The 21,732-nt window shown below is 45.4% G+C and overlaps 1 protein-coding gene across 1 annotated transcript in view; it reads left to right on the top strand.

Moving 5' to 3' along the window:
• Positions 1-20,940, top strand: part of LOC133346962 (protein unc-45 homolog B-like) — a 57,736-nt gene extending 36,796 nt beyond the window's left edge. Inside the window, exons 6-22 of the mRNA XM_061558809.1 lie at positions 254-429; positions 1,659-1,748; positions 3,765-3,932; positions 4,587-4,755; positions 5,606-5,776; positions 6,469-6,640; positions 7,251-7,551; positions 8,372-8,466; positions 9,996-10,137; positions 10,799-10,939; positions 12,043-12,170; positions 12,704-12,770; positions 14,470-14,583; positions 14,934-15,049; positions 16,165-16,282; positions 16,975-17,130; positions 19,145-20,940. Of these exons, the coding sequence (XP_061414793.1) occupies positions 254-429; positions 1,659-1,748; positions 3,765-3,932; positions 4,587-4,755; positions 5,606-5,776; positions 6,469-6,640; positions 7,251-7,551; positions 8,372-8,466; positions 9,996-10,137; positions 10,799-10,939; positions 12,043-12,170; positions 12,704-12,770; positions 14,470-14,583; positions 14,934-15,049; positions 16,165-16,282; positions 16,975-17,130; positions 19,145-19,405 (2,585 nt within the window). The 3' untranslated portion in view covers positions 19,406-20,940. The remainder of the gene's footprint in view (positions 1-253; positions 430-1,658; positions 1,749-3,764; positions 3,933-4,586; positions 4,756-5,605; positions 5,777-6,468; positions 6,641-7,250; positions 7,552-8,371; positions 8,467-9,995; positions 10,138-10,798; positions 10,940-12,042; positions 12,171-12,703; positions 12,771-14,469; positions 14,584-14,933; positions 15,050-16,164; positions 16,283-16,974; positions 17,131-19,144) is intronic.
• The last annotated feature ends 792 nt before the right edge of the window (positions 20,941-21,732 follow it).

Genomic DNA, 21,732 nt, shown 5'->3' with positions numbered 1-21,732 from the left:
GTTCGTTTACCACTCACGGCCAACACCAGTGATGATTATCTGAACCGGTCCTGGTCCTTCCTTAGGTCTTCTCAGCCTCAAACTAGTATCTCGTGCAATGTGTAGAAATTGTCACGAGGGAGACAAAGGTGTCCGGGCGTTGTGCTGACCACCCACCTCCTCGTGTGCCGTGCCAGCCTTCATAGGTGCTCGCTAATAGCATTTGCCCCAAGTCTGTTAAGGATTAACGGGAGTCTTTGTCTTTCATGTACAGCAATTGATGTCAACCAGAGTGACATAAAGGCGCTCTTCCGGCGCTGCCAGGCTTTGGAGAAGCTGGGAAAACTAGACCATGCCTACAAGGATGTGCAGCGCTGTGCCACGATCCAACCCAATAACAGGATGTTCGTGGAGACACTCCAACAGTTACGCGCCCGGATTCAGGAAAAGGTGAGTGCATTCAGTGGCTAATGTTATAGCAGAGGACTGAGCCTGCACCACTAAGAGCCTGGGTTCAAATCCAAGCAGCTGCCAGTGATTACACCTGGATCAGGAGAGACATCAGATTTAGCTGTTTTTTGTCGATTTGGAAGAATGTTCCCGCTTATCTTGATTCAGAGGCTGCCAGATGCGGACAAATATTGCCAATTTGTACTGTAAAGGTGTGATTGGAAACTTGACTTGCACTATCTGACTCTTGCCCATTAGAATGTAATCAAACTTTAAACTTTGCTTCCCCTTGCTGAAATTTTGTCAATTAATAGCTTGTGCTGATAGAAAGTTGTAATACTGTTCTCATATAGCGGGTGCAGCACCCAGACCCAAATTATAATCTGTGCTTGATAAAATGAAACGTAAAGCAGTCAGATTATTTTATGATCCATCTCTCACCGATTTACTATGGTAACTCGCTCGCCGATAGTGTCGCCTCCTTGTCACTCTTCTCTCGCTACAACCACCATCATTACTGTTCCCACCAACTTCACTCTTTGATTTATCCACCAATTTAGAGGACTCACGCTACCAGACTGACTGTTTTGTCATCTCCACACTGTGTTCAACTACCACACTGGAGGTCACAGCATTTCTCGTTCCGGTTTTTTTCCCCTGGCATCGCTCCACTTGAGACTTCACCGACCATTGTTTATTTTTCCAAGCTCTTGTAAGCTTGTTCAAGTCAAGAAACGTGTGTGCTCTTATCTGCTCAAAGTGCGATGGTGCTCATTGTTTTCTCACCACTATACTTTGTGGGCCTGTGGGCCTCTACTCGGAAATTGTGGGGCACCACGGTGGCGAGATGTGAACTGCCTTGCCTGGAATACAGGTCATGGGTTTATCCCGACCCTGACGTCTGTATAGTTGGAGTTTCCATGTTCTCCCCGTGGTCGTGTGGATTTTTTCTGGGTCCACCGGTTTTTCCCTCCACATGATAAGCCATTTCGTTGAGCTTTCATTTGTGGCCATGTCGCTTCTGAAAAAGAGCTTTATTGCCCAGTGGGCCTTACCTGGTAAAATAAAATGTATAGTTTAATTTAAATAGTAATTTTTTTTAGTTTCTGTATTTGAGAATAGTCTCCTCTTTATTAATTTATAAATATTTTTACCCTGTATTAAAAAAAATGTTTATTAAAATGAGTGCCTTGTGTCCCCTCATTCAAACCAATCCCCTCGCTCAAAAGCTGCATGAGCAGTTCTCCACAGACCGGCGTGTGGAGCAGATGTTTGAGATTCTGTTCGACAGCAGCATCGAGAAGGACAAGAAGGAAACGGTGAAAACCTAAAAGAACATCACACCCTCCAGATTACAACGCAGACTTCCTACAAACACCATCACCTCGTCACAAATCTCCATCACCATTCATCAAAACTGCAGTTACTCCATACTCTGCACCATAACCACCATCACTTGCTCATCATTATCATCATAATTATAAAATTCATGCAAAGACTTGCTCGACCAATATTATAATTTATAATTGGTTTCTTTTGGTGAAGATCGTGAAGGTATATAGTAATGCCAATTATTGACTACAAACCTCCAGAGCCAATAAAATGTAGTTGTCACGTGGCCAAATATTCAGATTGGTTTGGTTTATTAGCAAAACCGGAATGTTGAAAGGCAAGCAAAATATTGACAATTGTATTTCGGACGTTTCACTGGAGATTACATCCAGCATCATCAGGTTGATAACAAGAGTTCAGAACTCGCGTGAAAGCACTTCCGAGTCCTTAAGTAGATGCCATCATCGGCACAGTCAAAGGCAGTAATCCAATTTAAGCATTAAAGTTTATTGTACGTTGTTTGGATGTGATGGGCAGGTTATATTAGCGTGTTAAGATGATGTGTTACATTGGCAAGATAGGTCGCAAAGTCATTACACGACTTAAATAACACGAAAGGTATATAAAATATTCACCAACTCATTTATTTGTGGTTGCATAACACGCGTGTCAGGAAAGGCACACCATTAAATTTGATAAGGTCAAAGTCCTGTGTAAAACAAATGATTACTTGAAGAGATTAAGTTAGAGAAATCAATTAAAATTGAGAAAAAAACTAAATAACTACAACAGCGCCGATAGCTATAAACTGAGTGCTGCCTAAATGAAATAACACTTAACTAAATTCATGATAAACTAAGCCTTTTCAATGAACCCTGATGGCTATATCCATAATGATTAAACAAATATAGCTATTTAGACTTAATACATGTATCATTTACTACGATAATGTAACACTAAAAAAACCTTTTCAATCGACCTGTGCTACTCCCCATGATATTAATTTACGAATTATAATAACTAGTAAACGATGAAGTAGAATCACAATAGCATTAAAACTACAAGCTTCATTGCCAACACAATACACCTTAATATAATTTAGAGTAGTCTATTTTCACCAACCTCTAACTAGACTGGTCTTATACTAATCTAACCTGCCAATCACATCCAATCAATTTACAATCAACTGGAATGGTTAAATTGGATCACTGCTTTGTGCCGATTACAACATGGCATCTACTTAAGGACTCGGGTCAAGAAGTGCTTTCACACAAGTTGTGAGGTCTTGTTATCAACCTGATTATGCTGGATGTAATCTCCAGTGAAATATCCGAAAAATAATTGTCAATATTTAGCTTGCCTTCCAACTTTCCGTTTTTGCCAATAACTCAAACCAATCTGTATATTTGCCCACGTGACAACTTGATTTTATTTTCCAAAATAAATAAATTATGAATCATAATTATAGTCACGTCTATCATCTTTTACATCACCCTCTTCATCACATTCATTAACATCACGGAAGCATCGCCATCACTAATATGGCCGGAATCACCCACACCACCATCACTTCATAATATAGTGTGTCTTTAAGCTCAATTTCTATGGTTTAAAAAAAAAAAGAACACAATGCTGATTCTACTCTGCTGATTTGATCACATAATTCCCAAAAATTACTGGAGAAATAGTTTCAGCCAATACATAAATCAGACCCACAGACAGCCTTACACGTCTAGTTCCAGGAAATCCCTGTACATTAAGGTGCCATTTAATGAACAGAATGGTAAAGCGTATGGCTTATGCCGTAGAGTGGCAGTCATTTCATAGCTGTGGCTTTTCCTCATCGCCTGTGGGCGTCCATAATAAGAGTACAGATAGAGTGAAATGAGTGGATTTTCACTGCGCGGCCATGTGAACGCCCATAACAGAGCACCTCACACACTAATATCCGCGATACCGGATGGCTTGACCGCGAAGCGCCACGCGCGTTTTTGTTTTTCCAGGCGGCTCACAATCTGATTGTGCTGGCGCGCGAGGAGGCTGGGGCGGAGCGCATCTTCCGCAGCAATGGCGTGGCGCTCCTGCAGCGCCTCATGGAGTCCAAGGATGTCGAGATGCTCCTGGCCGCCATGCGCACCCTCTCGGAGCTGTGCAAGGAGCACCGCGCCCGGGTACGCCGGCACTCCGCCTCGAGCAGCGGGAGCCTTCCGCTTCGTAGAAACAACGCCGTGCTGACTGATGTCTCAAAGTCAAAGCGGTGTTATTTTCCGCCGCGTAGGTTTTCCGTGCTCGTACCGCGCAGCTCTCTGTGTTTTTGGGGTTATGCGGTGCGTCCGGCACGATGTCTAACAATGGAGGGGCGGCCCAAGGAAGAGGGGTGCCCAAGCATACGCCTGCCCGCCACGAAGGTGGAGCGATGAGAGGAGCTCATACACAGAAGCTTGATAGCGTTCTACACGCCCATTTCTCAGTTTGGCTATATGACCATCATTTTCTAAATTTCTAAATATGGCTTGCGTACAGTACATATACATTCTCTTTGGCTCTTTCGGTAAAGTCACGTAGGTATAAAATAAATCACGACGTTTCGGGCGCAACACAAGCATCCGTCATCAGGTGGGAAAGCATGATCTGCTGCTGAGGCAGACTGTTTTAAAAGGTTTGAAATGGGTGTAGCCCAAGGGTCATAAAGAAGTGGGCGGTGCTAGTGATACATTCTTGCTCATGAGACATGTGAATTGACAACACCATGGCAGGTCTATTGTGTTTTAGGCTGCTCTAACAAGGCAACCCTTGTATGCATCCCATCCTCTTTTGTCATGTAGGCCACGGCCATTATGTACCAAGTGGGGCTGGACAAGCTGTGTGGCCTCATGGCACAGAACCACGAAGAGATATCCTTGGCAAGCTGTAACATCCTGCAGACCATCTACACGTCGCTCACCGGCAAGGACAAATCCGAACACATTAAGAGGGAAGAGGCCGTCGTCAAAGGTGGGTTCTGAGGCACTTCCGTCGTCATCATAATCAGAATAAAATTCCTGTATACGAATAAAACAGCTACACTAAGATTGCATGAAGAAAAGTAGCGCAATACACGTTAGAAAAGTCATGGAAAGGAGGCCACGTTTATCGCCAAAATAATTCACGCGATCTGGAATCTTACACTTAACGAAATCAATGACACCACTTATTCAATGCATTGGCCTAAGACCTCAAACTTAACCTGAATCAAAAGGATTCCATTGCTCGGGGGGCAACGTTTATGGAGCGTACAAACATCATCATGTGTGTGCTACCGTGGAGCTATGGGGTGATCGGTAAATTAGCAGTATAGCAAGTAGTTTGCTCACCTATCTGCTTGGATTCTGTAGTGGTAATTATTCAAGTTAAACAAATCTGGTTACGTATAGAAGTGCCCGTAACTTTTGCTTTAAAATACATGGAAAGAAGTGCATGTTATAATCCAGAGAATGTGTTATATGTATTTTCTACAGTATATGCAAATATTATGTTTATTTTTCCTACGTTATTGTCATTTTATAACCAAATTTTTTTTCAGTGGCCAAATATGTATGCAGGTCAGATTGAGAGGTAATAGTTGGCCTTTAATTGAAACATTGGAAGTTGATATCGCAGTTGATGGCCAACTCGGCCTGTCATGAAATCAGCTATGGAGACACTGGCCCATGTCTCGAGAATGTGAAATATTTTTCTGCTCATGGACCCAACAGAGATGGGCACTGCTCCAACACTCATTTTAGCAGGAGACACTTCGACTTGCCTGTTTGTGTTACATCAAAGATGAGGAGAACCCAGGGTTAACATTTGTTGTGTTTTACAGACGTTTCAAAGGACCTTCGGCGGATGCTGCTGAAGCTGTTGGACATGCTCATCGACAAGAAGGTGTCAATCCATGGGCGGGACAACTGTCTGAACCTGCTGATCAAGAACGTGCCCTGCAAGACGTTGTACGACCGAGACAACTCCAAAACCATCTTCCTCACCAGCTACGGTGCGTCTGCCACTGCTCATCTCTCCACATTACCCACCACAGAGCAACAGGAATGAAGACAGAAACGTGTCACGACCTCAGCAAAGTAAATTGCTACTGTGCAGAACGAGTAGCGTAAGAAAGGTTAAGTAGTAAATACAAATAAATAAAATAAATTCGATTTTATGGGAAGGCAAGTCTGAATAGGCATCTTACTACAGCTCAGTGCACAGCTTAACAATAAACTGTGCTTGAGTGTCTATCCATGAGTTTAAGTAAAAGCCGGCATGGGTGGTTGAAGACCCATGTTCTAGACACAGCCAGGTAGCTTCGGGGGATAATGGATGTGTCAGGGCAGTGAGCCAGCGCAATGAAATTGAAGGTTTGACCCTTTTACGGTCAATATACTCCAGAAATAATACCCTCAAGTAAATGGCAGTGAGGGTATTGGATTTACAGTATTTACTTTTGATAGAATAACCGTCCTTGGGTGCAAAGAGGCTCTAAGTGGGGTTTTGTGTGAGTTTTTGATTCACAATTTAAAGGTTGCTAGTCTAGATAATATTTCGAGTCAAGTCGCGGTGAACATCACGCTGTATGACGCGAAAAACACATCGGATAGTTTGCCAGTGCTGTTCTCAGAGCCACCGACAAAGAACACGTGCATTTGAGCGTGGAGACCCGTTGACTTTCAATTGACTTTGCCGCCGCAGGGCTGCCTCAGATCCTGACAGTGGCCGGCGCCATTCCGGAGCTTCCCGATGCTCTACCGGTGACGGACGAGACTCGCTTGAGCGCCTCCGTGCTGCTCCACAAGCTGTACGACGACCTCCGCAACGACACTGAGCGCGAGGTCTATGACAAGCTGTGCGACAACTTCGTCACGTGAGTGGCGCACTGGCGCATGGTCCATCCACATGCTGGTACCTGCACACTGCGTCTCATTTTGGAAAACACCAAGGACTGCAACACCCATTGCTGTGCACTGCCAAGGACTGCACGACTCACAACGTGTAGTTGCACATTGCTAACGCGATCAGCGTTTCTGTGAGGCTCAACCACCACAGATGGTGAGCTGCCCCTCCCATTCCCCTCTCGGCCACACCTACTTTTACATAGCCACGCCCACTCAACCACAAGCCTCGTCCATAGAGTGGGGCAGCCTACTTGCAACATTGGCCCCTTTTACTGCTCATAGGCCCCACCTACTCCTCTGCCAACCTCGCCCACTACTCAAGTAGCTCTACCATTTGCCCGTATAAGAATCAAGCATCAATTGAAATTTTTTTTGACAAAATCATGACCTCTGCAAATGCTTCGGGACACTGGTAGATCCTTTCTGATACCAGTCCCAACCAAACTTTTGGTCGTTCTAACATCACAAACTGATTCTGTGCACTGCCACAGACTGTAAGTGCTCTCAGCTCTGCAGGGAATTCATCCAGCATTTCTTTGCGTCACTAATACACGATCGTCCCACAATTTTTTTCTGCAGTGGAAGTTTTAGCGGGGAGGACATGACAAAGAACCTGCATGCCATCCAGACCATCTCAGGACTGCTGGCGGGGCCCTACGATGTGGGAAACCGCGTGCTGGGCCAGAAGGGTGTCCTGGAGACAATCATCTCTCTGGCTGGCTCAGAGTCTGAGCTCGAGCAGCTGGTTGCCACTGAAGCCTTAGTGCTGGCATCTGCCAAGACCAGCCGTGCCACCTTCATCACCACCAATGGCATCACTCTGCTCAAGGATATCTACAAGCGTGCACGGAACGACAAGATCAAGATACGCGCGCTTGTTGTGAGTCGCCTTGCAGGAAGCAACTGTAGTCTCCGCCACACAGCTGATCAGATATAAGACCCATTATATAGTCAGCCAAATGTTGCTGGGGTCACCATGTTATCTGTAAGAGCCTGCTGGCTGGGCTGGAGTTGGGAGTTGTGTCTAATGTTGCAAAGAGCAACTGAAGTGTGAGACTGCTTTGTCGAATCTGCTTCTTTTCCTCCTTTTCAGAGATAATTGCTTAGGAAAGATAGGGTAGCACGTAGTGTCTTTGTATAATGTCCACATATTTACATTTGCTATATTTAGTCTGTTGAAGCTTCAAGTGTAGATCATGTTTAGTTAAGTTAAGTAATGGCCCACCAATATCGTAAAGGTTACAATCCACTCTGTAGATGAAAAAAAAATCAACACATTCATCAATAATACTGCCTTAAAAGGAATATATATACAGTATATATCAGGAAACATTTCAGGCAATGGCCTTTTAGGGCACATTATGAATGAATATGTTGAGTTTTATTGTGATGTGTGCACCACTGCCAATGCAGCATCACCAAATAATTTGTTTAAGCCACTATACAGGATCAGTTGGTTGTCCGGTTCATTTTGCAACATACATTCTCTTTACAAATACATTGCAGTGATAGATGCTTGTCAAGGGTCCGTGTTATTAACACATTGATCTTGAGGAAATAGTGTAAGAGCTGTGTTGGCATACGTCGTTCAGTCTCAGCGTGCAGAGTTCCTGTACATTTGCAGCTCGAGATCGATGTTGACATTTTAAAAGTGTTGACGTTGAAATGTTACTGAGCGCGGCTGCGCATCTCCCCGACAGGGCCTCTGCAAGCTGGGCTCGGCGGGAGGGACTGATTACAGCATGCGGCAGTTTGCCGAGGGCTCGACTGAGAAGCTGGCGAAGCAGTGCAGAAGGTACGAACGCAGCACACTCCCGCACTGCACAGGCGCACGTGGCATCCGCTTGCACTGCAATAGACGCATGGCTTCGTGCCACCAAAATACAACACTCAAAGAGGTTTCCCACTCACACGGGGCAACATATGCCATTGAGGCCAGTCAAGATTTTTCTGTGTTTAAACAAATTTGACTCGAATGCACTGATGTTGTATGCTCATTGGGCATTGGAGGCAATGTTGCCCATTTGTTAGTCTATTTATTCTACATACGCTTATATTATAAATGCCAGACCATTCACCAGCAGATACACACACAGTGCTACATCGCCCTCAGCTCTCTGATCATATGTAACACGTAATCTCTGTAGAATCGCACCAGATACAATATTTGGAAAATATTTATTTTTCTGTGTAGTTTCTTTCTGTTGATTTCTTTGTTTAATTGTGTAAACTCATCATTACGAAGCTTTGGAGTACAGTTCGTTTCCCAATATGATAGCCAAATACACATTTATTTTGTATTAATGCAAATTGTTAGTTCTAGATGAGGGGAGATGATTTTTTTTTTGCGAGCAAACTTCTGCATTAAATCAGTCTTCTTAATGTTTTACTCATGTATGCATTCATAGAAGGTGCGTGCACATGTTTAGAAGTATTTTATTTCTAAGTTGAAAATTGTACAAAAATGCACACCTATGCAAATGATTTCAAAGTAATGTTAAGCATCTCTACATAAGTCGCATGAGCGTAGCCCGCTTTGCAAACAGGATAATATACATTGATGGGCTCTATGCCTTATAAAAACATGAAAATAGATGTTTGAAGAAAAATAATTGCAGGGAAGGGAAGAGGGTGGCACAGTGGTTTGCACACTGTGCTATGAACCCGACCGACAACCGGAGTTCCGGATTAGTGGCGAGTGATATATAGACTGCTCCTGGTCACCCTTTCCTGCAAACAACCTGCTCTGACTGACCGGCATGGTGAAGTATGCTCAAACAGCTGATATGATGGACAAGGCGTGGAGAGGTCTTCAGCAGTAGATTGACAAACGCTTTGTGAATTATTACATGACCCCGTTCATTTGGGTGGACTTTCAGTGTAGTTTATGCATATGTGTTCTGATTTTGTGCGTGATTTAAGTATGCTTACAAACCAAATTGTGCACGTCCAGTTGCATCCGTGTATATACTCGTTTTCTACTTAATATGCGTGATCGCACGTGAAACTGAACAGCAGACTGATGCCCTTGGCAGCCCAGTACTACGTAGGCCTTGTGCCGCACAGGGATAGCTGCCACTGGTCGGTGGAGGGGTCCCCATGGCTAGACCGCAACAGAGCATTGGAATGGTCGAGATGCGAGATGTGATGCAAGGCGCTGCTTTGAGTTGCTGAGGCATTTATGCAAAGCGCCGCCGTGCATGCAAATGCTTACTTGCACGCACACACGCATACGTGTGTACATATTCAGCTGTGCGTGCAGATACACGTGTGCCTGAGTTTGTATCTGTGTCAATGTACGTCCGTGTGTGTGTGTGATGGCAGGTGGTTGTGTTGCCCGACGATAGACAACCGCACAAAGCGCTGGGCAGTGGAAGGCCTCGCCTATCTCACTCTGGACGCAGATGTCAAGGATGACTTTGTGGAGGATGAGGCGGCATTGAAAGCCATGTTTGATCTGGCTCGGGTATGTGTCCCATTGATTTTACCGTTACCATTCCTTACCTGGAACTAGTTGGTCGGTACTGTGAGGGCAGACCACTGCATACGATGGTGCAATCTAGTGGCATCAGTGCCATGAATGTGTTGAATAAGCTTGACTTGTAAGAGCTAAGTATGATCAAACGGGCATGGTAAGATGATAAGAAACATACATGTTTTCAACTAATGTTGATGCCCATTTTCATGACATGCCATTGCAACCCACTTTACACGAGGGCAACATGTCTTGGCGCACCCCCCTTTGGAACTAAAATATTTATCAAGTGGAAATTTGTTTCTTTAATTTATAATCCCATATATGTTTTTAGGAATTTACCACCTTCATAAAAACAATTTAGTGCTCACATTGTATGCTCACATCGATATTGACAAAACATTTTAACTTATAGACATTAAAACTACCTATGTATATAGACGACTGATAATCAGCACCATTCATTTACTTTTTTCTCGTAAGAATCGTATTCCAGTGTATTTATACGTGCATTGCAGACTATTGTCTTGCATTTCAGCAGAGACTCTCACCTGAATATTCGTGTGATATTATCGTGAGCTTCTAGATTGGTCATCTCCCTTACACACCATCTCACTCCCTGGTCCCTGTCTGCAATGTTGACCTTGCGCAGGCTGGAGACAAGACAATCATGTACTCCGTATCTTCCGCGCTGGTCAACTGCACCAACAGCTACAACACAAAGGAACGGGTTCCGGAGCTGGTGCAGCTCGCCAAATACACCAAGCAGCACATCCCCGAGGATCACCCGAAGGTGCAAACGCGGGCAACCGCCCAGCCACGTGCAGTGGCAATCACAACTGTCATTCACCATCGAGGGTGATGTCACCACTGTGCCTCTGCCAGGCTGGGTGCCTTCTAAGGCTATGTGGAATAGCAAAAAATATTGTCATTTCTAGGTTACAGGGACATACGCGGATATTGTGAGGTATGTATGTATGCACGTTGAATTTATTTCGCACTCGCACCTCCGTGCCAATTGGAGGTGTAGGGAGAAGGACAACAAACTAAACACAAGAAGCGAGGAGAGGATTAGGGCGACAGGAGCAGGGAGAGAGAGAGCAGAGAGGAGTAGCATGGCCGGTCGTTGTGGCAACTGCACTCAACACGACACCGGTGTTTTGGTTGCCTGATGCTGTTCTTAACCATCGTGAGAATATCTTCACCGCCTCAAGTTATTGGATGTCTGTCGCCACAAGTTGCTGACGAGCCTCCTCTACTGAAGCCGTCTTGTAACTTGTGCAGCGGTCAGCGGCCTGCCCACTATCTGCAGGTGCAGCACTCAGTTTATCTCTTGGGCATGCAGTGTCTAGGCATGTTATTACTCAGCCAGCACAGCTCATCTGCCTGAGGAGCTCACATGATACATTTTGGAAGTATCTCCAATGCAACCAGTGCAAAGGACGGAGGATAGACTGAATAATCTGGACATCTTGAAGCCAGTGGATGCGTCCTTGTCGGAGGGTATATGTCTCATCATGATGTCACTTTACCATACCATGGAATTTATTTCACCTTATGCTGTGATATCGTTTTTGAGAAAAAAAATTCTGAAATGCGTTTTGGGACTTTTTCCATATGAATCATGAAAATAGCGACCATGTCGGTTGTTCATTTATATATATTTTCCACCCTTCAAATGAAGCCAAATGCATCACATTTCGCATAGACAAACCCGTTGTCTGACACGCACACACACCCGCGCGCGTGTGTGTGTGTACTTTTAGTCGGGAGGGGAAACTCGTTTGTTTGCCCCCTCCAGCTGGTGCGGAGGTGGGAGGGTGGAAGCCCCCATTGTTGTTCTGCTGGGGCGCGAGTGATGACGGCGGGGGTGGGGCATTCCCCGTGTGCTTCTAGGACCATAAGGACTTTGTGGCTAAGCGTGTTAAGCGGCTGCTCAAGGCGGGCGTGGTGTCGGCGCTCGTGGTCATGATCAAGAGCGACAGCGCCATCCTCACGGACACCACCAAGGAGCAGTTCGCCAGGTCAGAGACCCGGTGCCACGCGTGAGAGTCATCACGATAACGGTGTGCCCGTGGTGGAATGGCTAACACACTGGATTCGCAATCCAGACGTCGCTTGTTCGATTCCACCTACCCTGAGCAGCAGGTGAAACAATGGGCAGGTTTTCTTGAACCCCTCCCCACATTCCCTCACCCCCACCCTGCTTAGCTTCTCAAATCTGGCAAGTTCAGGCACCTTCAGGTCCTTTAGCCAGCTCGAGAGTTTTCTCCAAGTACTCCAGTTTGTTCCCACAGAATACTTCAGAAATTAATACCCATACTTGCTAAGCTATTGGGAGACCCAGAGAGGCTCTTACGTGTGAGTAGACAGCGTATTTTGCTGTTGCTAATGTGCTCACGGCACCACAGATCTCACACGTACAATTACCTGCAAACTGGCTAAACGGGATCATCCGTGCAACAAATTAACTTAACTTAAGCTTGTGTATCATTACACTATTTTTTAAAAATCACTTGTCTCAGAGCTCTCCCTTGTGGAACGTTTGTGCACACAGAGTCTTCCTTGCACTGGCTGAAGACCCACACGACCGAGGCATTATTATTTCCCATGGAGGAGGCAAGGTGAGTGCCATCTCGACTGTAGCCACAAAAAAAAACAGTGAAATCTCTCTCTGATCCCACTCACATCTACAATCACATCCAAACTCACCCCATATTCTTAATCTTTTCCCTTCATCTTTTCCCTTCATCTATGTATGTATTTTGAACTTCTTTTGCGCTGTACATCACCAACCTTGCTAATCGGAGGTGCGGGAAAAGGACAACAACAAAAACACAAAATCAGTTCTAAAGAAATGCGTTTTCAATTTAGATGTAAAAGTGCATAGCTTCAGTGGCTTCCTAATATTGGAAGGAAGAGTGTTCCTGACGGCCGCAGATTTGCAGCCTGATCTAACGAAACAAAATCAAGTCACTGCATTTGAACAATTGACTGTAGTTAACCACTGGTATAACTCATGCGTGCACTTGGATATTAGGAGGCAGAGTTCACATGAGTCCCGTGGTTGTGGAGGAAGATTTAACAAACATTCACCAGGTTAGCTCTGTCTCCTGTCTGTCTGCTGCCCCTCAATAGTGTGAGAGTATTACAGTACAGGGACTCCTCCTACCTTTTCATTCGTTTTTTTTGTTATATAAAAATAGCGTCTGAAAATGTTATTGACAAAAAAAAATCACTAATGTAGCTCTTTTGATGTATTTTTTTGTTCAAGGGAACATTTTTCGAATCGTTGACACGTAATTGAATAACACGACCACTGGCGACAGAAAAAAAAGCTCTCAGCAATCGGAAGAGGACTGGCTAAAGAAGGAGTGACAAAAACAGTCGCTTTAATTACCGCCTAAGATTTTAAAGGCCAATTAGTTTGGAGCAGAGGTGCGGTTAAACACAGGTGCATGGGCAGTTTAAGCAGCTGCGGGGGCTGCATTGTCAGCTTCGTATGAACGCAGATCAAGCGCGGTGGACCACTGGCATCATCAATAACACTGCCTTTGGAAAGAAACAATAACGATAGCAGTGGTAGGCCAAGTAAGCGCCATTGCCTGACAGAGTGGGCTATCTGTCTTTCCAGTTTAATAACAGAGCCCTTCAGTAATACGCTGTAAACACATTCAGCTGCAATACAGTGCCCATTTTGACCATTCTCAAATGACCATTCTCAAATCACCAATGGGTGAAGACCTCCCCAAGGCTAGGTGGTGGGTCATGGGTTTTTTAAAAATTATACTTCAAGCTATTGAGTGCAGATTGAGAGCGCAGGACTGGATCAGATATCACTCGCCTCTGACGTTAGCCGTGGCCTGAAATATAATTTAGGTCGTCTTGTTAATCGTGTCTTTACCACGACTGCCTGTGAAGAGCGTTTGTCTCTACACGTCGAGCACTGTTTACCTCTGAACAAGGAGTATTTATTTTAACAACCCCAATCGGATGAGCTCAGTCAACTCCCAACAGGATTTTAACTCAAAGACCCATCAGCTCACTAGTTGAGTCTTCTGCTGCAGTGCCACTTTTCTCATAAACAATTATTGTGATAATAAAGGTTACATTTGGTCTGCATAAGAGGCAAAGCAATTATTCAAGTCAATGGATGTCACCCCTGGTTTTCAGTAAAACACTAAAGAAATGGCCACAGCTGTTGCATTGAAAGTTATGACAACGACCAGGATACGTGGAGGCCTCGTGTTCATCGCTGACAATGCAATGCCCTGTCCTGCAGTTATGCCTCACGCCGACGATTGTGCATGACGTGTGCGCCAGGGTCTAATCCCACTGGCCTTGGAAGGCACAAAGGAGGGGAAGATCAAGGCGGCACACGCTCTGGCAAAGCTCACCATCAATGCCAATCCCCGCATCGTGTTCCACGGAGAGACGGTACGTGTGGTGGGCGTTGGCGACACTGTGGTTTGATCTTCTGCCTGTGTTTGAGCCAGAGGGAAAATATACACTGTACAGCGTTACGATCATAGCTCTCCGAATGTGTTTCAGGGTTGTACCACGTGTTGTTCGGCACAATGTCCAACGTTTCGCTCAATTTGCTGGGAGCCTCTTTATACTCTACACAGCACAAACAAGAAAACCTACACAATAGTAGCGTAACACTCTTCTTAAAGGGGGTATCCGGAGACAGTCTCTTAAACCAAGACATTTAAATCCATTCATCTCCATTCAAACAACACAATGCACGTACTTTTCTACGAATAACGGACTTGTGCTTTGGATAGATTTACGAGGTGGTGAGGCCGCTGGTGAGTCTGCTCAACTCGGAGCTCGATGGCCTGCCCAACTACGAGGGGCTCATGGCTCTCACCAACCTGGCCGGAGACAACGAGAAGCTCCGGTGAGCATTTCACCGCCTACTGTGCCCCACGTGCTCCATCGTGCTCATCCATAAACGCCAACGAGCTGCGCTTTGCGTGCAGCCGTTTGGAGATTAGATCCAAAACCCACGAACAAAAAACTCACAAATCCTGGTCATGGGTCAATACAACATTCATCGCTTTGTCGGAAGTCACCAGTGCAGCCAACATAGATGTGTAACTGCGCCATTGCTCATTTGAGAAGAAAGACACTGTGACAAATTGAGAAATGTTACATCTTGTTATAATCATCAGTGGTTTGCACACTGAAACACCGAATTCCACGATCTGAAGATGAACATAGATTTAGATTTTTTTTTGCTCTAACCATTATACGTCAACATTTCTTCCTAATCTGGGATCAGGAGTTAATATTTCCCTAAGACACGCACCATTGGCTTCCCAGTACCCACAAAGTAGCAGCCATTTAATTAACCCCCACACAGAATTGATCCGTGACTGGATGTTTAAACTCGCGACCTCTTGAGTTGAGCGCTGTGATTATAGCGACACCTAGCGGGGTGTAGTTATCATTGTTTGCATAAAAACAACATGGCGACAATCAAGGGTACTAACCAGTAGCGTAACGGGCGTGGAGGCAGGGGGTGCCTTGCCCCCCCTGGTAGCAAAAGCTACGAGTTGGGGCCCCCTTGACAACCACCATGAGATGTTTTCAACAGTTTAGTATTGGAAGTAATGCGGATATTATAACCGTAAAGAAACATAATGTAACGTTATGCAACGTCATTTGCTTTGAATGACAGTAACTTGAATAAAAGAATATTGGAAATAGAACTCCATTTCAGGGATATTTATTTCATTATATAGGCGTCACTTATATAGCAGAGAGGTAATATGGAGCTGTAGTCGCTGCATTTTACAAATACGGAGCGCCCCTACAGTGTTAAATGTTCGAGACCGTGAACGTAACGATGCGGTTCGGGCAAGATGAGCCGCGATATATAATAGCCTAGGTGCGACTGTGGGAGACGAATCAAATATTGGGGCCCCACATGACCGATTGCCGCACCCCCTGACCCAACAATGTTAGTCACTACGCCACTGAGACTAACCGTTGGACATTCTTGTCGCGCAGGCAAAAGATCATCAAAGAAAAGGCCATGCCCGAAATAGAGAACTACATGTTTGAAGAACACGAGCAGATTCGCCTCGCAGCTACGCAGTGCATGTGCAACATGGTGATCAGCAAGGAGGTGAGCACGCATAGCCCGGGTCTGAGTGGGTGCCGGAGTTGTCACTTGTCCTGGTTTTCCCAAGATCGTCCTTCTTTTGAAACGGCTGTCCTGGGCAATCTGCAAACCTTTCCAGGACAATTAGAAATCCTTTTTTTTGTCAGCTGTGTTTATAATACACCACTCAAGACGACGATGCATCGTCGTGTGATTCGCCCTTCTTCCAGTATTTTGATTATTCTTCGCATGATATATGTCCCAGTCGTTTTGTACCTCAGAGGTGGCGATCCTAGTGGGCGGTGGGCAACGAACCACAGGACACATTTGCAGAAAATGGGCAGTGCACTGATGGAGCTTCTTCTGCTGTGGTGTTCATCTATATTGCGAGGGCAGTCTGCAGAATCATGCACATGCGTAATGAGCATGGCAGTGCCCCAAAGTCGTTCCTGTGACCACGCATATATGGTCAGCATTTGGATGGTTACACACCATTATACAAATAAATCAATAAGTGTTGCTATTTAGAATCAAGTGGAAAAGAAGTGAGTCATCACATTTTACAATGCGAGAGGCAACGCGAGTATGCTTACAACAACTCCTTCGTGTAAAATAAACATACGGATCGCACCACGCAGTCGCGTTCGCCTTGTGCGCATCGACCGAGCGTGACCGATCGCCGTGCTCCACGTGCCGTGTGCCGCTTGCCCTTGCAGGTCCAGGAGATGTTCCTGAAGGAGGGCAATGACCGGCTGAAGATGGCCGTGCTGCTGTGCGGCGAGGACGAGGAGCCTCTGCAGATTGCGGCCTCCGGCATGCTGGCTATGCTCACCTCGGCCCACAAGTCTCTGTGCTCCAGGGTTCCCACTGTGGTGAGCTCTGCCACAGTTTGCAGAGACTTCTCTCCTTTTTGGCCTCTACAGTAGGTGTTGGTGGCTGTGTTGAATGGATATTCAAATTGTTCACCTCTACGATTCATTCTCCTTCCATCCCCAAGTTGACACAACCCTATCTTTGGTCTTGTACGGGTGAAGACCAAACGCTGTGGACCACTTAATTAATCAGTAACACTGCCAATTGAAAATAAACAAATAACGATCACATCCATCTCTTTAATTATTAGAAATTAGATGGTATCCCACCCGGGTCCTCTGGTTTTACCCTCCACATTTTGAAACATGCATTGAGATTATTTACATTATTTTTCTGCTATAAATGTCCAAATGATAAGCCACTTTGTTGGCCAGGTTGCTTAATACCTCAGTGGCTTTGCCTGGTAGGATGAGTTGATTTAGTACTGGTAGGAACCTCCTGGTTACACCATCCCACAGGGGATTATTGTGTCCGTCGTGCAGGGAGGGGCTAGGTGGGGAGGGTGAGGAGGGGCTGGGTGGGGAGGGTGGGGAGGGGCTGGGTGGGGAGGGTGGGGCTGGGTGAGGAGAGTGGGGCTGGGTGGGGGTTGGGAGGGGTGGGGCTGGGTGGGGAGGGGCTGGTCACCCCGTGGTGCCCTTATAAAACTCAACGTTTAACCCACTCACGCCGGCTTGTGCCCGCCCTCACAGTCGGCCATATTTACGGAATACACCACGCCGCCGTTAACCCTGGCCATTGACCGAGCAACCCAACTTTCCTACCAGCTCCCTCCGTAGGAATGTGTTTTTATTTGTATGTGTTTTGGTGATTTGTTTACCTTTCTTATACTTTGCACTCATATCATGTTTTTGTATTGTTTGTTGTAATTTTATTACCTGTCCCTACTGGACATCTGTGAAAAAGAGCTTTATAGTTCATCGGATTCCTCCTGCAGTATAAATAAATATTCTGATTCTGATTGGAGAGGTTGTGCACAATACCGACCCCTGCTGAGCAAGGATGTGATTTTGAAATTCAGCATAGATTGGGAATCGCGACTGCGAAATCCTAGTTTGGGGAAGTCCTGGCAAATTATTAATAAGATATTCATAAGATGTATTATAATCGAAGCACTTGGAAAAAGTAAGTTCACCACAAGTACGTGTGATTAATGCAGACATGCAAAAGGTTTCTATTTGGTGTCTGAACATCTTAACACCTGTTTTAGTGCCAGAAAGGGTAAAACTGTATTCTTATTTTTTCATACTTTGATACTGGCAAAAAAGGTCCCATGTTAAAGTAAGCCAAGTTACCAAGTCGGAAAACTTATGGTAATTCTTACACTCATTTCAATAATCTGTTGTAACCCAACATGCGAGTTTCCAACACGATATATAACAGCATTTGCTGGGCCATGAACAACACACGTATCACTGTGGAAGAGTTTTGAGGCATTTTTCAGCGTGAGAGATGAGTTGAGGGAGAATAGGATGTTACCAAAGGCAGGCATTGGAATGAATGGAAAAAAAGTCAGAATGAATGGTTAACTCCAAGAACAGACTCTGGATGTTAGTCACGAACTGTGCAACAACTCTGGGATTGAGCAGAAGGAAGCAAGTGATTGTGAGGCATGGTGGCATTACCGGCATTGCCCCTGATGATGATGACGATGTGATCTTGGTCTTGTTGTTTGGGATGGTGTAGTGTGTGGGGAGTGGCAGTGCAGTGGTTAGCGCACTTCACTACGATCCCGGCAACCCGGGTTTGATCCTCACAGCCAACACCAGTGACGATTATCTGAACCGGTCCTGGGCCTCCCCTAGGTCGACTCAGCCTCAATTGAGTACCTGGTGCGGTATTTAAACATCGCTACTCGGGAGAAAAAGGCGGCCGGGCATGGTGCTGGCCACCCACCCCCTTGTGTGCCACAATGTCGGTCTTCATATGTGCTCGCTAACAGCACTTGCCCCAGCAGTATGTTAAGGCTACACGGGGGATTTTTGTCTTTGGTGTGGTGTGTGGCCGGCAATGCAGACGACACAGTGGCTGGAGATCCTGCAGCGCTTGCTGCTGCACAAGAACGGCGATGTGCAGCACCGTGGTATGGTGATCGCGCTCAACCTCATGCTGGCAGAGCGTGACATCGCCCAGAAGCTGATGGAGTGCGAGGTGCTGGAGATCCTCATCGTGCTCTCCAAAGACGAGCGGCCCGAGCGGATGAAGATCACGGAGGCCGCGCGAGCCTGCCTCACCGCAGCGATGGACTATGGCCTCATCAAGCCGTTCTCCCATTGATACCTCCTACCACACGGCATGACACAACGCGACGGCAACAGGAGAGAGGGAGGGCGGCACCGTGCAAGAGCACGATATACAACGGCGCAGACTCCGTGCGCCACAGTGCGGCATAGCAGATTGTCCACAAAGCATCGTCTAGTAGTGGAGCATAGCACAACACGGCGGCATAACGGTTGTAGAATGCAGCACGGTGTACAGCATTCACAACACCGCACCTCCGAATAGCACGGTTGGCTACGCACGGTGCGAAAGAAGTTCAACGTACATACAACACACAACTGCAAAGCACGACGAGATGATTTCAAGCTACACAGCAGAGCCAAGTGGGTGAGACAGCGATGGGGGTTAACGAGCGACTCTGATTTGTTATTTGCATACAAGTCTAAACACCGAGCAATTCCCTGTATTGATGACACGGGAGACATGGATATATTTTCAGCAAAATGTGGACGGGTAAAGGAACATTTGCTCACACGTTAATCAGGCCCATAGTTTGTCTGTACCAATTAGATTATTATTTGTCCACTGCACCCATGGGCGGGGGATGTATTATTTTGATTATTATCAGTAATATATTATAAGTAAACATTAATAATTATCATAAATATTATTACAAATTAGGCCATGGCGCACCGTGGCAAAGTCCCGTTACCCCGCCCCTCATGGCGGGCTGTGTTTGCAGGCCGAGTGAGCACTCTGGCTATTCGTCTTTAGCTCCACCGGATTCCCATTTTGTATACGAGTGCGTGTGTATACAGTAGTACGTTCAATCGTGTGCTGTTGAATTTAAATGTTCACCCGGCAAACAGGAGGCATTGTGTAGTGGGGTTTTTTTGTGTTTCTAGAATTTCTGCTGGTCGTGGTGATCAGTGTTGATGAAGTGTTTTGATATTTCACAGCTACTACCTTCCACATCAATTAAGTATTTTGTACACTTATTTAAATGCTAACTGGTTACCTGCAGTTAAAACACGCTCTCATCAGCCATGATCTGCTGGACTGATACGGACGTGGAGTAGTGGCGATTCTTGATCACGGCTAACATCAGTGGCAAGTGATATCCGAACCAGTCCTGGGCCCCCCTTCACAAACCCACACTGACCAGCGTGGTTAAGTATGGTCCAACAACCCTTGCAACTGGCACGGCGTGGGGAGGCCTTCATTGGAAGTGGATTGGCTGTGGGTTATATTTTTTAACTGAAATGCTACGTGCGACTGTGGACATTTCAAACTGAGATATGGACTACAGATGCTCAGAGATCACGTGTCTAACACAGTGAAGTGTTGCTCTTTTGGCTGCGTTGTGACGCTCTCGTGTCACGTGGTTTTACCGGTAGATACACGTGCTGAAATTTCACGTACCCGGGTTTTAATACAAGGAGTGCTCATCAAATATAATAAAACAATTCGAGTGAACAACAACAGCTTGTAAAACTTATTAAGCGTGGTGCACAAAAACATTTATTTAAAACATAACATTTGCTGGATTTTTTTTAATCTAAAGCACAATAAATACAGTACAGATAATTCCATCAACACCAAACCCATCATACCTTTGTTCAACAGCCACACACCACATTGGGCAAACATCAAACATGAGGAGACCCCTTGTACACAAATTATGAATACAGCCACAGAAAGGCACCATCTACTTACAAAAGCCGTTTAACAAACATTGACGAAAAGTCTTTGTGTGAAATATATGCAACAAACCCAATGTAACGGTGTGATATGTAAAAAAAATACTTTTAGTTACAGCCACGCAACTCGGACACGGCAGATTTTTACATAAATCAAAAGAAAACAAAACAGATACCGTCTTAAGAGTATCAACGAAGGGAACTGCGGGAGTGCATCTGCCAATGAGTGTTGATGTACACCATGTGAATTCAAAACGTGTAAACCAGAGAACATGAAGCTAACTGCAGCATTCAAGCAATACGTGTAAGCTTAGTGAAAATGTTCAAATTTGTGTGGTTGTAAAATGTGATACGTTTTTGTAAATATTTAAATTTAAGGCACGATGCACTGAATACGCCAACCAATTATCAATGGCAGAGCTTAATTTATCATGGCTGCGGAGGAAATACGGGAAAATATTCCAAAGCCCTACCCTGAACAGCGCCAGATTACATGAAGCCCTGATCAATGTAACGCTCTTTGTCGGCCGTGTTATTCACTGCAAGCAGTAAATTGAATCACTAGAGGCGTCAACGAAAAATCGGTGACCACTGCTGATTGAAGCCCCTAACTGCATCCAGTACATTCTTATACAAAGGGCATGTCATACGTACTCGTGACGCACGCTGTTTCCATCGTCCAAC

This window comes from Lethenteron reissneri, chromosome 25 (genome assembly GCF_015708825.2).
Source record: "Lethenteron reissneri isolate LAM-NWPU_2019-01 chromosome 25, ASM1570882v1, whole genome shotgun sequence".
Classification (NCBI taxonomy): Eukaryota; Metazoa; Chordata; class Hyperoartia; order Petromyzontiformes; family Petromyzontidae; genus Lethenteron; species Lethenteron reissneri.
The sequence above is the reverse complement of the archived record's forward strand: the minus strand, read 5'-3'. Positions and strand labels throughout refer to the sequence as shown.